Below are 14982 nucleotides of genomic sequence, written 5' to 3'. Positions count from 1 at the left end.
ATTCCAGAAAAAGGTGTAGAACTTCCTTACTGACGAGATCCTGGATTACAGTTTAGTATTACATTTGAAAGGGATGTTTGTGTGGGAACAAATATCAAACCAAAAAAAAAAAAAAGCCTCCCTTTACGACATCTTTTTTTTATACCCCAAAACATAACCAGTTTCTCCTTCTAGCATATCTCATTGCTATCTTTAATTTAAATATTCCAGCCTTGAGTCCATTAAGTATAGAAACAAGTTGTAGCTCCTGGAGAGTATGGTTAATAATTGTAAACTGGAAGAGAGAAACTACATGGCATTTAAAGAAATAATCCCTAAAAATGGGAAAAGGTGAAAATTAAGGGTCCACTGTGTCAGCTTTTCAAGTGAGCCTACCAACCACAGGGCCTGCTCTCAAGGACCTGCAGAATTGAAAGTAGGTCTGGGAAGAACACAGGAGAGCAGATGGTAATGGATTTACATTTGTACTGAATAAATTTTCATGTATTGTTATACATAAAATGCAGATACAATGCTGCAATTAAAAACCCCAATTCAGGAGTTTTAGAAATACTGAATAAAATTTGTGCACAGGATCAATACCTGGAGAAGTTGGGAAAAAGGGGTATTTTTAATAGATGCATTATTTTTTTTTCTTAAGGCAAATGTTACCCTTAAACTTCTGATAACTGCTATTGCTATAGAGCTTTTTCCCCACATCTGGATAAAACCTGATTTCCAACAACTGTGCTTGCCAGATATTAATTAGCTAAAGATTCCAAACAAATCACATTCCACTTGTTGAATACATATGAATGTAATCTTTCAGACCACTGCAGTGCAAAATAATACCTCTAAGTTGCATTCCATAGTTCCACATTTTACTTAGGTTTAAATACACTTTGCTAAAAAGAAAATTTTTGAAGCACTCAGCTCAACTCAGATATAATCTGGGATGTTTTTGCTAATATATATGCTTATATTATTTCTTGATAAAATAATAAAAAATATAATAGCTTGTTTTTTTAGAATGGCAACACAGAATTTTAAATACTGCTGTGCATGTCCATCAGAAGGAACTAGAGGAGACCCAACTCCCACAATGAGCTGGCTCCTTCCACTGGTACTCATGAACTCAGCAAAGAGGCTGTGGTTTCTTCAGCTCCAACCCCAAGATTTCCAAGGAAGCCCCATGGGTTTGGTAGTTTTCTTTCTCATTCCTATCTTCAGAAAAACTATGTAAGGTAAATACTAACATTTAAATAACTTTTTAATCCAGATGTTTGGCTCAGAAGCAGATGGCTTGCTTCTGCTTCTACTCGAGTCATCAAATAATTTATCTTCTGCAATATTCACTTTCTCCTTTTTGGTTATATCTCTTAAATATACAACTTCTCGTAAGAAAGTATACTGAAAAGCATGTGTTTATGGAAGAGGTCAAAAAAGACACCCAATCTACTCCTCAGAAGCAGATAGCTGGGAGAACTTTGAAGCAGTTGTGACCTATTAGTTCACTTTGGAATGCTTAGTGCATATGGTTTCACTTTTCAACTAATGGCTGGCTTCCTCACACATTCTGCTAACCTGCCCTTCATTGAGCCCCATAAAAAAAATTCTAGGAAGTTTTTATAAAAAACTTGGGTCTTAAATTACTTAAGTACATTGTCCTTAAAATTTATATGATTCTAGTTGGTGACTTTTGTTGCTAAAGGATGTGTCTGGAACTCCTTTAACAAGACAAAAACTCTTTTTCCCCCCTTCAGAAAATACAGCAGTAAGAAACCTCTTTTATGTTTGAAAGAGATCCTCACATGCTCCCATTTATAGTACATTGAAAATATAATAAAAAATTCACTTAGGAAAGGTACTACTTAGGTGTAAGCTTTTACAAGTTGCAATATTAGCAAAAATGTTAAACACACACGAAAACATTGCCTTCAGGAGTTTCACGTCTCGCTGTCCTTGATGTGTATTTCCATAAAGCTTTGCATTTCTCTTTCACAACACTTAGACTATTTTTATTTACTTGATAAATGTTGATTGCCTTTCTCTGCTAACCTGTAAGCTCCATGAGTGCAGGATCCATACGTCACCGTTATACCCATTATATGGCAGAGTATGAGGCGCCACATGGTAGGTGCTTCATCCCACTTGCTTAATTGAATTTAAAATAATTGCTTTTACTATTAAAAACAATCTGAGTGGATTCTTTGGGTGGGAGAAGAGCATGTTATTAAGAAATCAAAAGGAGAAATGGATGGGACTATCAATGATTAAATGTTGGCTTTCCCTTGGCATTGGCTTTTGCTCTTCTTTCCTGATACATGAACCCTCTAAGTAGTAACAAGTACAACAGGACTTCAAACAGCATTTATCAATATGATGTCTAAGGATCCAATCACCGCTGCAGAATTCTGGAATCACATGCCCAATCTTCTTCTGGTATCTCCACCTAAATATCACTCCGATTTTTCAAAATCAGCACATTCACCACTCTACCCTTGACCCTAAATCTGTTCCCTTTTCTTTAGTCATCAATTTAGTGCCTAGTGTTTACTATGTGCCAACAATGTGCCATGCTCCAGGGTAAAAACCAAACCCAGTCTCCGCTTTCATGGAGTTTAGAGCTTAGGGACTAAAACAATCTGACAGATAAGGTAATGATGCTAACATATGGGCAATAAAGGCTGCTATGGACCATACAACAAGATGCCTTAGAAGTGACATTCATATCTAGGCCTAAAGATGAGCAGAAATTAGCTCGATGAGGGGGGTATCAGGAGGTTTGTAAGGAGATGGTTCAAACACAGAGTTTTGCAGTGACTCCGAGGTAAGAGATATTGACAACATTTAAGGAGTAAATTTGGGTCCTTGTGGAAAGTAGTATTTAGGGGAGAGCAGTGACAACTGAGGCTGCAGATTTAGGCAGCAGCCAGGTCATGGAGGGCCTAGTAAACCATGTTGAAGGTTTTAACCTAAAGAAGGCACCTAAAGGAGAGCGCCATTCCAAAGATTTAACAGCTTAGCACATTTGTATCGACCAGTCAGAACACATGCTAGCCTGGGCAGGAACTGACTTCTCATTTAGAAAACAAAAAACTCACTGCTATCATGTGGCCAGTGGATGGGAGGGAGATATGGAGATATGGGACCAGGCTGGCCCAGGTGATGATGAATGTGACCTGCATCAGATGAGATCAGCAGGATGAAGAAACTGGATGGATTCTAGCCACGTTTGGAAGGGAGATTTAACTGGAATTATTGATTGGGCTTTAGTGAAAGGAGGAATAATTGGGATTAGCCAACAAGATGAGTGGTGTCATTTATAAAGAGAATACTGGAAGAAGAAAAAGGTTTATTTACTTGCTTGTCTATCTGTGTGGGTGGGGTGCGTGTGGGGGAATAGGTCATAACTCCAACGTGGTGCATTTGAACCAGGACCCACCAGAAGGGAAGCCAAGTCACAGGCTTGAGTATGGGAACCACGAGAGAAGTCAACTGGAGATAAGGGTCTGGGTAATCCCCACGAAGAGGAAAACAATGTAGATGAAGACACCTAAGGACAGTGTGTGGAGTCAGAAAGTAGGTGTCCTGGGGCAGCACCCCGAGGACAAAGTACCTTATTTTCAATGCACATCAAATTTTTAATTCAAACTGCAAATCTTTGGAAAATTGAAGTGCTAAAATGAGACTCCTCTGCTGTATAATACATAACATGTAAAAACACTACCACTTTGCAGGTCAGAATTTGTAAGAAATGTGATTATTGCATGTGTCAAGCCTATCAAAAAGGATCAAAATAAAACTTGAAAACAACAGACCAACAACAAGAAACCAGACCTCAACAATTTTATAGGTAAATTCTGATTTTTCCAATGAGGAAGCAGGCAAAATAAATGATTTCAACATCATGAATCTGTTTTAAAGACCTTGCTAAATTCTCTAAAACCTGGAGGTGAAAGAGGCTGAAATTCAGTGAGAACTGATTTCATATGATCTAACATAGACTTAGTTTTCTTTTAGCAAAAATATCCTATTTGGGGTTACTGGACCAAGTTTTATTTTACCTACACATACCTTCAACTTAGCACCACATGCTCTTAGCCTGGAAGCCTTCTACTTTCTGAAGCCTACAACCTTCTGATGCCTCCAACCTGACAGAGAAGTTTGTGTGCTGTTATGCATACACACTTATCCTTGAATAAATGCTTTCACTCTGGCACCCATTAGGTCGACATGGGACCTAATCAAGCCACTGGAGGGAATAAATATGCAGTGGTCCCAGAAAAACCAATGGTGAACAGAAGACTACATTCATTCATTCATTTTGTTTACTAACAAAGATTTTTCTGTTTTCCAAGTTTAGACTTTATCTAAGGCACTTCTGGTAGCTATTTGGCACATGTGTAAAGTGTGTATTTAGTAAGACAATAGTTAAGAGGAATAGAACGGTGACTTCTGCTCACATCAACTATGAAAGGGAAAAAAAGGGGAGCATTTTCTCTTCCATTTGTTCAAAAACAGGATATTTTTAAAAGACTGATCTGAAATTTATAGCCCATACTTTGATTAGGCAATAGGATTGGTTTATTTAAAAATTACACAGGTGAGTTAATCAACTATTTTATTATTACTGACCTTCAAGGCAGTAGTTTTAAAATCTGCTTCAGTGGATAACAACGAGGGTAAGGACACCTCCCCCTGGAACTGTGGGGTAAGCTCTGTGGATGTGTCCATATCTTCATTTTTTTTTTTTTTTTCCTGATGAGAGGGTCGGTTTTAATGTGCTTCCAAAAGGGGATGTGTCCTAATTCCGTAACCGACACTCAGGGAACTGATGAACAACAGAGATCTGTTCTTGGCTTTATGGAGGAGATGGACATTAATCAAATAATAATGGCTATATTGTTATAAACTAGGATTATAAGCTGTAGTGAGTGCTATGAAAGATAAGTATGGGAAGCTATAAAGCATTTAAAAGAAATATAGGATCCAATCAAGGAGGTCAGAAAAGTCTCCCCCAAGGACTTGTTGAGCCATGTGATAGAAGAACTGGTACCTCAGCAGGGAGGAGACTAGCAGGAGAAGTTGACTTAAAAGTGTGAGCGAGGATGGAGGGCTAGAGGGGGCACAGTGTTTCCCAGGGACTCAAGGAAGCCTAGAGCATTCAGGAGCACAAAAAGTTAAGGACAAGGGACAGTTATGTCAGATGGTTCTGTGGAGGAAGGCAGACATTTAAGGCTGTGATAAAGATTTTGGTCTTTTTCTAACAGCAGTGGGAAATCATTGAAAGGCCTTTATGCTGGAGACTGACACCACCAGATTTGTGTCTTAAAAATATCACATTTGGGGGCCATTAAGAGAATGCATGGGGACGAGGGGAAATGGAAGGAGCAGAGCAGAGGGCAGGGTTTTTCATTAGCTGGAAAGAGCATGAAAAGCATGTTGGACTATAGTGATGGTGGTCGACATGGGGAGTCAAGATACTTAGGGGGCAAAATGAACATCTGATTTGGTGACAGGCTGGACGTGTGACAAGAGAACGGACATGTCAGGGACGACCCCTGTGCTTCTGACTAGCGACGAAGTCACACATCAGGAGGGGAAACCACAAGGCCAGGGTGTTGTTTGCATTGAGTGTGGTGCTGGAAACAGAAAGCTCGTCTAAGGGACTACTGCACAAAACATTTGAGCATGTCTATCTAAAGAAGATATCTTTCGAAATATGTGATTCAAATATTTTTTTAAAGATTTTATTTATTCATTTGTGAAAGAGAGAGAGAACAAGCAAGGGGAGAGGCAGAGAGAGAGGGAGAAGGAGACCCTCTGCTGAGCAAGGAGCTCGATGCGGGACTTGATCCCATGACCTGAGCCGAAGGCAGATGCTTAACCATCTGAGCCACCCAGGCGCCCCTGTGTGATTCAAATATTAAAATAATAAATATTACACCTTAAAGCATGAGGCATTTTTTAAAGAAAATTCATTAAAACATTTTTTTCTATCAACAAGGCATAATAGAAGAATCTGTGGAGGAAATTAGTAATGAAAAATAGCTTTACATATTGTCAACTGGCAACTGATTTTCACCAAGAAAATAACTTAACTCCAACAAAACAAAACCCCAATGCTAAAACAGTTATTATTCAACTTTATACTTTCACAATATGAGCACTTTGAAAGTAAAGTTTCATCTAACAATCGAATCCAATAAGGCATTTTTGAAATGATATATAATGAGCTTACAGTAGATACATTTTGTTTGATGAAATAATTCTTCAAAATCTGTCTTTTGAGGCTATTTCATGTCATCCCATTTTTTAAAACAGATATAGCCTTTTGGTCTTTGGAAAACACAACTGGCATATCCAGACTTTTGAAGAACCACCAAACTGGTACTGATTTAAGTCAAATCCCATAACAATAATAATATAATCTAGGATACATATCATATTGCTTAATCAAAGTATTTAAAAATATATGCTATTTAAAGGCATTCCAAAAATGTAATATCCTCACTCATATTTATTTTCTCCATTTTTTAAAAAAATGACATTTCAAGAAACTCAGAAGGCCAAAAATCCTTTTATGGAACTTGGCTTAAATATAAAAGCAGCAACATTTTTAATATTAACATCTTTTAAAAAACTAAATGTTAGTTTTTTGGGGTTATCCTACTGGAATAAGTATTTGTTTTGATTAAAAAAAAAGTGTTAAGTTCCAACACTTATTAAAGATTTTTAAATCCTGTTTTACTTCAGGGTTAAGATAAGATAAACACTTATTATCCAGTAAAACCTGTTAAATTAGTAGTATTTTACTCAGAATAGTGTACAATCTACAGTTTCTTAGCTCACAAATTCCTAATTACTGTTTGATAAAGATGGAGGGGTGAGGGTGGGGGAGCCTACAAAGGAGTTTTGCTGTGCTCAATCACTATAATTATGTGTCATTCTATTAAAATATAAGAATTTTATCGAGCACAGAAATGTTATCCCATGACCCACAAACATATATTCTACTGATTAAGTTTCTAAATGTGTGAATACATTTAGAATTATGCTGCGTCTCTTGCTAACGTTTGCCAGAAGGAACACTGTGTCATTGTGCTGGATTCTAGAAGGTAATCAAGAATAGATAATCTCCTTCTGGCTGTGCTTAACTATGATGATAACAGGAATGATGTCAGGCCACAAAGCATCACCTTTTTTTTTAAATTTTTTTAAAGATTTTATTCATTTGACAGAGAGAGCACAAGCAGAAGGAGAGAGAGGGAGAAGCAGGCTCCCTGCTGAGCAAGGAGCCTGATGTGGGACCCGATCCCAGGACCCTGGGATCATGACCCGGGCTGAAGGCAGCCGCTTAACCGACTGAGCCACCCAGGCGCCCCAAAGCATCACCTTTTTTTTTTTTTTTTAATCTTTAGAGTTTAGGCACAGGTAAGTTGAATAGAAAACTCAGTTTTATAATTTATTTATTTTTTGTTTCCTCTTGCAAGTCTTAGTATCTAAAATGGTTAATTCCTTCATCAGGCATATGAGCAATACAAAGAAATACATTTTTTCCCCCAAAAGGCAGTTTGGATTGTACAAGAGGACAGTGTCTCCAAACCCAGAGCCCAGATGATCATTAGAGTAAAAATTTTAGAAATTTCCAACAGATGAGAAAATGCAGTTGAAGAAACTCAGGTAATCTTAATTTTCATTTCCACTTATTTATATTAAAATCAGAGTAGATTTTATTAATGGGATCCAAGCTTTTGGTCAGCTCGTTTGTGTGAGAAGAAGCTTTCATTATATGTATTCCAAGTATAGACATTATTTGACTAAGAATGTTAATTTGTTGTCATTCCACATTGTATCAATTAAACCTCACATCACATTTTTGGAATTATTTTTCAAAATAATTGTGCAGTTCTGAATGTAGCCACATAAACTGACTGGAAAAGTCTTTCAGCCAAACACAAGTTTCTGTTTTGGGAAGTTTGCATCAGCCCAGCTCATGGCCTGGGCTTCTCCAAACATTTCTGTGCAGAGGACAGTGGTACACAGCCCTTTAAACAACACTCTGTGGTTATCACCAGCTCATAAACATGCCCTCTGATAGCCAGCCTTCTCTCTCACAAAAGACCTACCACGCAGGTTAGCGCATCTGCACTGAAAATCCCGGACCAAACCTTAAAGTAAGTTTCTTGGTTATTATTTTAAAAGCTTCACATCTAATGTGATGGGACTTTACAGGTCACTCAAAATACCTGAGATTTAGTGTCAGAATATTTTCTTTGCTTTCCAAATGGACACAATGAGTATGCTCAGAGTGTTGGCTTATTTCAATATTACACTGCTGTTGTACAGAACACACGTTTTGTTACACATTTTGAACTTGTGATTTGTGCTGTAGCTCTTTAATCAGAAGAAAAGTAATTGATTGCCAAATAACAATATTTAGATCAGACACACACACAGACACACAGACACACACATTCATATGTATATTTATTACCTGCTTCCCTTGGCTTTGATTAGCACTATTAGGAACAGAGCCCATAAAGCAACAGTAACTTTCTTTGTGAGATAATAGTCTCAACACCACAGAATACTGAGAAGTTCACTTCATTCCCCAAAGACAACGGAAGCAGCTCAGAAGGACCCGGAGTGACTGCAGAGGGACCAAAGCCATGGCCAGGGACTGAGGTCAGGGACTGAGCAGGCCCCCCACGGAGCCAGCACACCTACCGTCTTGCTGAGGTGGCTTGTGCTGGTGTTCATGCACTGTAGGCCCTCGCTGTTACAGCAACCTCCACATCTGTAGACGGACACACATGGAGGTTTAAAGAAGGTGTTTGTTGCTGCTCCAAACTCCTTCCCCACATCTATACACACCTCACGTGGTATGCACTGAGTTTTTCTCCACTCATTATCAATACCTGTCGAGTCATAGGGAAGGCCGTAAGTTACACAGAAGCCAGCGAGGGGGAAGAGCCCACAGCAGTTGGAAGTCACATTTGATTTCAGATTTTCAGACTGAAGTATAATACATAATGTTAAAAAAGAAAGAGTTGACAGGATCCTAAATTGCCCTGTGGATTGGAATGCAATATAATATTTATTTAATATTTAACAGAGCAGCAAATGATATTTTCTTAAAAAACAAATTTCTATAGCCAGGTAACACGCTAAATTAGGATTATGCTTTCTTAAAACAACACCGATTTTTCTGCAGCACTTATGTTTGGTTTTCTTTGCTTAAGAAAATGAAAATTTAATAGATAGGTGTTTGCAGGACCTGCAGAGAGAGAGAGTCACACTCATTTGCTATAGTGTGTGCTATTTTTGCGGTCTCAAAGCAAAGATAAACAACATGATTTAATTTTTTCTTTCTAAAAGGAGATGTAAATGAGGAAATTGCTATGGGTTTCGACTGAATTCAAAGATCATTTTCAGGCAGGCTATCTGGCAGCTTTGGGGAATGTCACTTGAAATGCAAGGGTATCTTCCATCAACTGGGACATGTATCCTGAACTAAGTGTCTTCAGGAAACTCAAATTTTCCTATTCCTTTTATGCTCTCCCTTGGAATTCTGTTTCCAGTGAGTTAGGGGTTTAGCCCCAACACCGTGGACTCTTTAAATATTGCATTATAGATGATGTACTTCTTAAATGTTCTAGCTTCTTTTTTCCCATCTTTTCCCTCAAGTAACATTTTTAGAAAAAAGAATATAAACTATGGGTTATTCAAACTTGAACCCATTTTGATTGCATGTGTTCTCAAAATAGTTTGCAATCTTAAACCCTGGTAGCGATTACTATCTAACAACTGGAGGGAGTTACTTTTTTTTTAACATAGTCCACCACTTTATACTATGCCATTTATGCAGCATCATAATTTTTTGTGATGCTCTCTGCTAGATCATTTAGTAGCTTTCCCCAAGTCCAGCTCCCAAGCCACCTGTGAAACAGCAAGGCAATAAGAAATCTTGGAAAAGATGATTTGGGGTGATTTAGAAATTAAGCATTTCTGAATCCAAATCAGAAAATGTACATGCAATTATTTTGTAAGATATAGAATGTTTAAATGGTTAAACTGAGACAGTGTGGAAAATATATCTTCAGGTTTTTAAAATTTTGCAATGGAGTATCACCTTAACCAAAAAAAAAAAATGTGTTGGTAGGCCTGTACCTTTCTATTTTTATATTTCGAGAAATCCTCTTAACCACTCACAGTGGTTAAGTTATAAAATGCCATATTTTGAAAATCTTTATTCTTATTTTGTTTGCTTTCAGCCCTAAAGGCATTTAGTAGTACAAAGGTTGAAATTAAAAAAACAAACAAACAAAAACCAGGCTGGCAGATTTCACTGGGTTGATATATAAAGCTTATCATATATTTTCTTTCCCATACTTACTTTTCAAGATCTCTGCATTATAATATGCCGCAGCAAATTTTACAGTCTCTTCTGTTCTTGCATTGATGTTGGGCTGTTCTTTATAACGCTGCCAGCCGCCTTTCCTTAATTGACACTTGTACATTTTCCAATATTCTGGGTAGAGTACGGTCATGAGCTCATCTACACTGGACACTGACCGCAACTGTTCCTCCAGATCTTTGCCTGCATACGCCTATCAAAGAAACATGCAAGATCCATCAGTTATCAGATTAAGAGATTTGAAAACGAATGAAAAAAACCTCTGGGTTTAATGTTATATATGTCAGATCCTTATTAAAAATATTATTAATTATCCCTGAATTACTTAACTTTACTTGGTAAAATTATATTCGTTTTTTAATTTGAAGCAATACCATGATTATTTTTTTTGCCTCTGTTGTACCATTAACAATTTATTATACTTGCTTTTCACAAAATTATCCATCTCTTTACTCATCCATGATTAAAAATGAAGTACTGACAACCAAATTTGTAAACTATATATTTGGTTTTTAAGGCAAAAATTTTGTGAGACATAATTTTAATTTCCTAAGTAGCTTGTTTGATTTATAGTTTTACATAATTGGCAAATTTTTAACTTTGAGAATTTATTCAATCTTGTATTACCCTCCAATACATATAGACTGAAGTCCACTCTAATGCTTTGCTTCGCTTTTAGTTATCAGCATCAATAAAATATAATTAAGCAGTATGCTTGAAATTAGGAAACTTGGTTTTACGGAAACTATTTTAGAATAAATACTTCCATGAAGAATGGGGTTTCAATAACAGTATTACAGGTTTATGTTTTGGCAGAACCTCCCAAGTATTTCCAAAAAAATCTGATTGTTGAGATTTATTTTTGCTATGAAAAAGACATGAAAGAGTTTGGAGAACATTAATTCTGCTCTTAAATAACTGTCTATATTAGTGTGTCCAATTAAGTAGAACATCCCAAGTTATATTCAGGTAGTTATCACAATTATGAAAAAAAGAGTTTTCTAAATTATTCTTTGAAACTAAGGGAAAATGGGACATTGTTTAACTTCATATACAAAGTGAAATACAACATCAAATGTTTATTTTATACTGTCATGCTTATCCCAGCTTTTAAGTCTGAATATGGGAGGAAACACATCAGAAATTGGTCTTAAAATTTAGCATGCACAGGAATCAGCTGGAGACCTGTTAAATGAAGTAACCACCACCCCCCCGCAGAGGTCTTGGATGGAGATCAACAGTCTACATTCTAAATAGTTTTCTCCTTTCTAGTTCTTGATGTACAAAATTAATATATTTGCTTTAAAAGTCAAAATACTATTTAAAGTCTTTTCACCATGATTTTGAATAATCAGTTATCCTGATGTAGGTGCTATTTACACTTTATTTTGAGAAATATAACTAATATTTCTTTTGTCTAGAGCCTCATAGGCAGTAGATTATAAAAGGTGTTCCTTTCTATTGGATAATAAAATTGGCTATTAATTTTAGGATTTCCCTTTCCCTCATTTATTGTGTCAATGGGGTATATCACTTAATCTCTTTAGGTCTGTGTTCTGAAAATATTGATATTAATCCACTAACATCTGGAATATATAGGGTGATCCCTGATATGCCATACAGCCATACAAAATATAATTCCCTTGAACAGATGGAAGGTGGGGATGGAGAGATCCCAGCTTAAATGAAAGTGACAACATCTCCTCACACCGTTTCCCAATTGTTTATGAAGTATTTGTCTCAGGAAAAATCTCATATATGACACAACGTTCAAGAATCAAAAATATCTCAGAATCTAAAAGGATTGCAAGTGAAGAGAAAGGTTGCAAAAGTACATCGGTAGATTTTTGGTCATTGCTACCTAAAACGAAATGTCATGGATGGGTTTCTGTCTGCCTCTGCTAGCCTGAAGAGCCCTTGAACCAGCAGGAACACCATGGGACCGTGTGACTGGTGGGTCCCTGGGATTCTTCTCCCCGTAATTCGGCTGGAATTAAAGTCAAGTTGTGACCTCAGCTGATCACCTGAAACTCACACGAAGAGGCATGAGTGTCCATTCTGCTAGGAAGAGCTTCAGTACACACACACCAATGTCACACGACACAAGGAAAGGTACACACCAAGGCGTACAGAAAAAAGACAGTGGGGAAGAGGGGCTTTCAATTAAGTATTATTCGAAGTTTTAAGACAATCAAAATTGTACTTCAGATTTTGTACTTCAAAATTTAGAAAAAGAAAATAACAATAATTGTATCTATGACAGAAAACCCCGTTACTCAGTAGATAAATAGAAAAATGTAAGCATACAATTCACAATAGAAAAAATACAATATAAAAAACTGAAAAAAAAAAAAGCACCAAAGCCAAACTACAACATAGGAATAGAACATGAAAGTTATATTTGTACTCTTAGGCTGAAAAAAGGCTTTTCTAGGTGAATATAAAGATAAAATGTAAACTGTATGGTAGAAAATACTGTAAACTAAAAGACAACAAGGTAGGAAAACTATTTGCAATATACATGACAGATGGAGAAGGACTAATATTCTTAAAATATCACATGAACATGTTAATGACAAAAAATAAACAGGTACTTCAATAGAAAAATGGGCAAAGATCTTAAACTGAATATTCACTGAGAATAAATATGTTAATATGTATTTGGTGATGGTAAAAGTGAAGGAAACCATAATTTCTTTCAGTCCTGGTGGGAATATAAATTTGTAAAGCTATTTAGGGCAAATGTGTTTTTTCAAATTGAAAGGACTTAAAAACAAGCTCCATTTTAGACAGCAAATTCACTTTGGAATTAAATTTTCCATCCAATAGAAGTGAGAATATAATTATGCCAGATATATGTACAAATTCATCATGGGGCTATCATAATGAATTTAAAAAACAATCTATACAGACAATAATAAAGAACTGATTAAATAATATACAGTACAAACATAAATGTGATAATACAGATGTATAATTGAGACATGTAAAGAAGTTCATAAATATTTTATGAAGAAGTATTATACAACTTAGGCACAGTACACAGGATGTTTATATATGTAGCAAATCTTTTCACAAAACCAAATTCACATCTAGATTGTATACATACATTTGTGTGTACAGACAAGAGCAAATGGTATGCAGCAAAAAAAAAAAAATATATATATATATATATCCATGTATATATATCTTCTCCAAATTGAATTAAGGTAATTATTATGTTCTTCTTTATACATTTTTGTACTTTAAATTTTATTTTTTTTAAAGATTTTATTTATTTGAAAAAGAGAGAGTGCACAGGACTGGGGGAAGAGGGAGAGGGAGAGGGAGACGCAGACTCACTTCCCACGGAGCAGGGAGCCCAACTCGGGCTCATTCCCAGGACCCTGAGATCATGACCTGAGCTGAAGTCAGACGCTTAACTGACTGAGCCACCCAGGTGCCCCTGTACTTCAAATTTTAAATAATGCACATATATAATTTTTTACTATTAGAATGAAAATTTAAAAGTAATCATCTCTAAGTGTATTGGCTCTTATTTCAGCCTTCATTTGCTTTACTCTTATGTCTCTACAGAGCATGCCTTTGACATACTACTTAATGTAGAGCAACCACTGACAAAAGCAGAAGCTATCATAGACAAAATGGTATAAAAATAGCTTGATAGTGAGAAATTAGTTTACTTATTCCCATTAGACTTTATATTGTATCTGTGGAAGAAAAAGAAGCTTTAGTATCAAAAGACTAGATTTCCTTCTTGGCTAAAGACCTTATTTAATTGGGGAAAATTAGATTTCATTTCTTTGAGTCTCACTTTACTCTGTAAAATGGGAATCATAGTATCTTTCTCTTAGAATCTCTGTGATGATCCAAATAGACATTTGATATAGAAGTATGTTATACATCTTATCAGTAAGGGTGGAATTACTTGTCATTATAGCATCTTTAGAGAGCAAACACACAGTACACAGATTGTTTTTTAGATAAATTGAAAATTTACTCAATCTGGAACTGTAACTCTCAGTATTGTACCAGTTCTGGGATCATATTTCTTTCAATCCATCTTCTGCATTTCTGCTCTAAATGAGCAGCAATCTAGGAATTCAGTATTGTCAGCTAAGCGATAGGGCTACTGAGTGAAACTGGAGAAGACCCAAATCTTAAGGATAGATACTGCCAGTTAACCATGGCACGTTCACATTCATATTCTACTTTTGAGGAATTAGAGGGGTCCTGGTAAACCTAGAAGGAGTTCTGAACCAGGGACACACTCAAATCTTTCAAGTAGAAGTGCTATCCATGTGAAAGGTTCCTTCTCTTTTCCTAGATCTGTTGAGGTGATCATACAGTTTTAATCCTTCCTCTTGTTAATGTGGCATATCACATTGATTGATTTGTGAATATCGAACCACTTTTGAATCCCTGGAATAAATCCCAAGTGATTATGGTGAATTATCCTTTTAATGTGTTGTTGGATTTAGTTTGCTATTTTTTTTTTTTTTTTTAGTTTGCTAATGTTTTGTTGAGGAATTTTGCATCTATGCTTGGTATCTAGGTCAGAGATCCTGACCTGTAGTTTT

General features: G+C 36.2%; 1 protein-coding gene across 2 annotated transcripts in view; it reads right to left on the bottom strand.

Annotated features, from left to right (window-relative positions):
- The window catches only part of VEGFC (vascular endothelial growth factor C), a 102118-nt gene that overhangs the window by 25248 nt on the left and 61888 nt on the right, over positions 1 to 14982 (bottom strand). Inside the window, exons 1-3 of one of the 2 annotated variants that reach the window (XM_027597346.2) lie at positions 12264 to 12284; positions 10382 to 10595; positions 8713 to 8903 (exon numbers count right to left, since the gene is read on the bottom strand). In XM_027597346.2, the coding sequence (XP_027453147.1) occupies positions 8713 to 8903; positions 10382 to 10535 (345 nt within the window). In that variant the 5' untranslated portion in view covers positions 10536 to 10595; positions 12264 to 12284. Of the gene's footprint in view, positions 1 to 8712; positions 8904 to 10381; positions 10596 to 12263; positions 12285 to 14982 lie in introns of those variants that run through there. The other variant, XM_027597345.2, reaches the window with a different exon arrangement.

The sequence above is a fragment of the Zalophus californianus genome, chromosome 2 (assembly GCF_009762305.2).
Source record: "Zalophus californianus isolate mZalCal1 chromosome 2, mZalCal1.pri.v2, whole genome shotgun sequence".
Lineage (NCBI taxonomy): Eukaryota > Metazoa > Chordata > Mammalia > Carnivora > Otariidae > Zalophus > Zalophus californianus.
The sequence above is the reverse complement of the archived record's forward strand: the minus strand, read 5'-3'. Positions and strand labels throughout refer to the sequence as shown.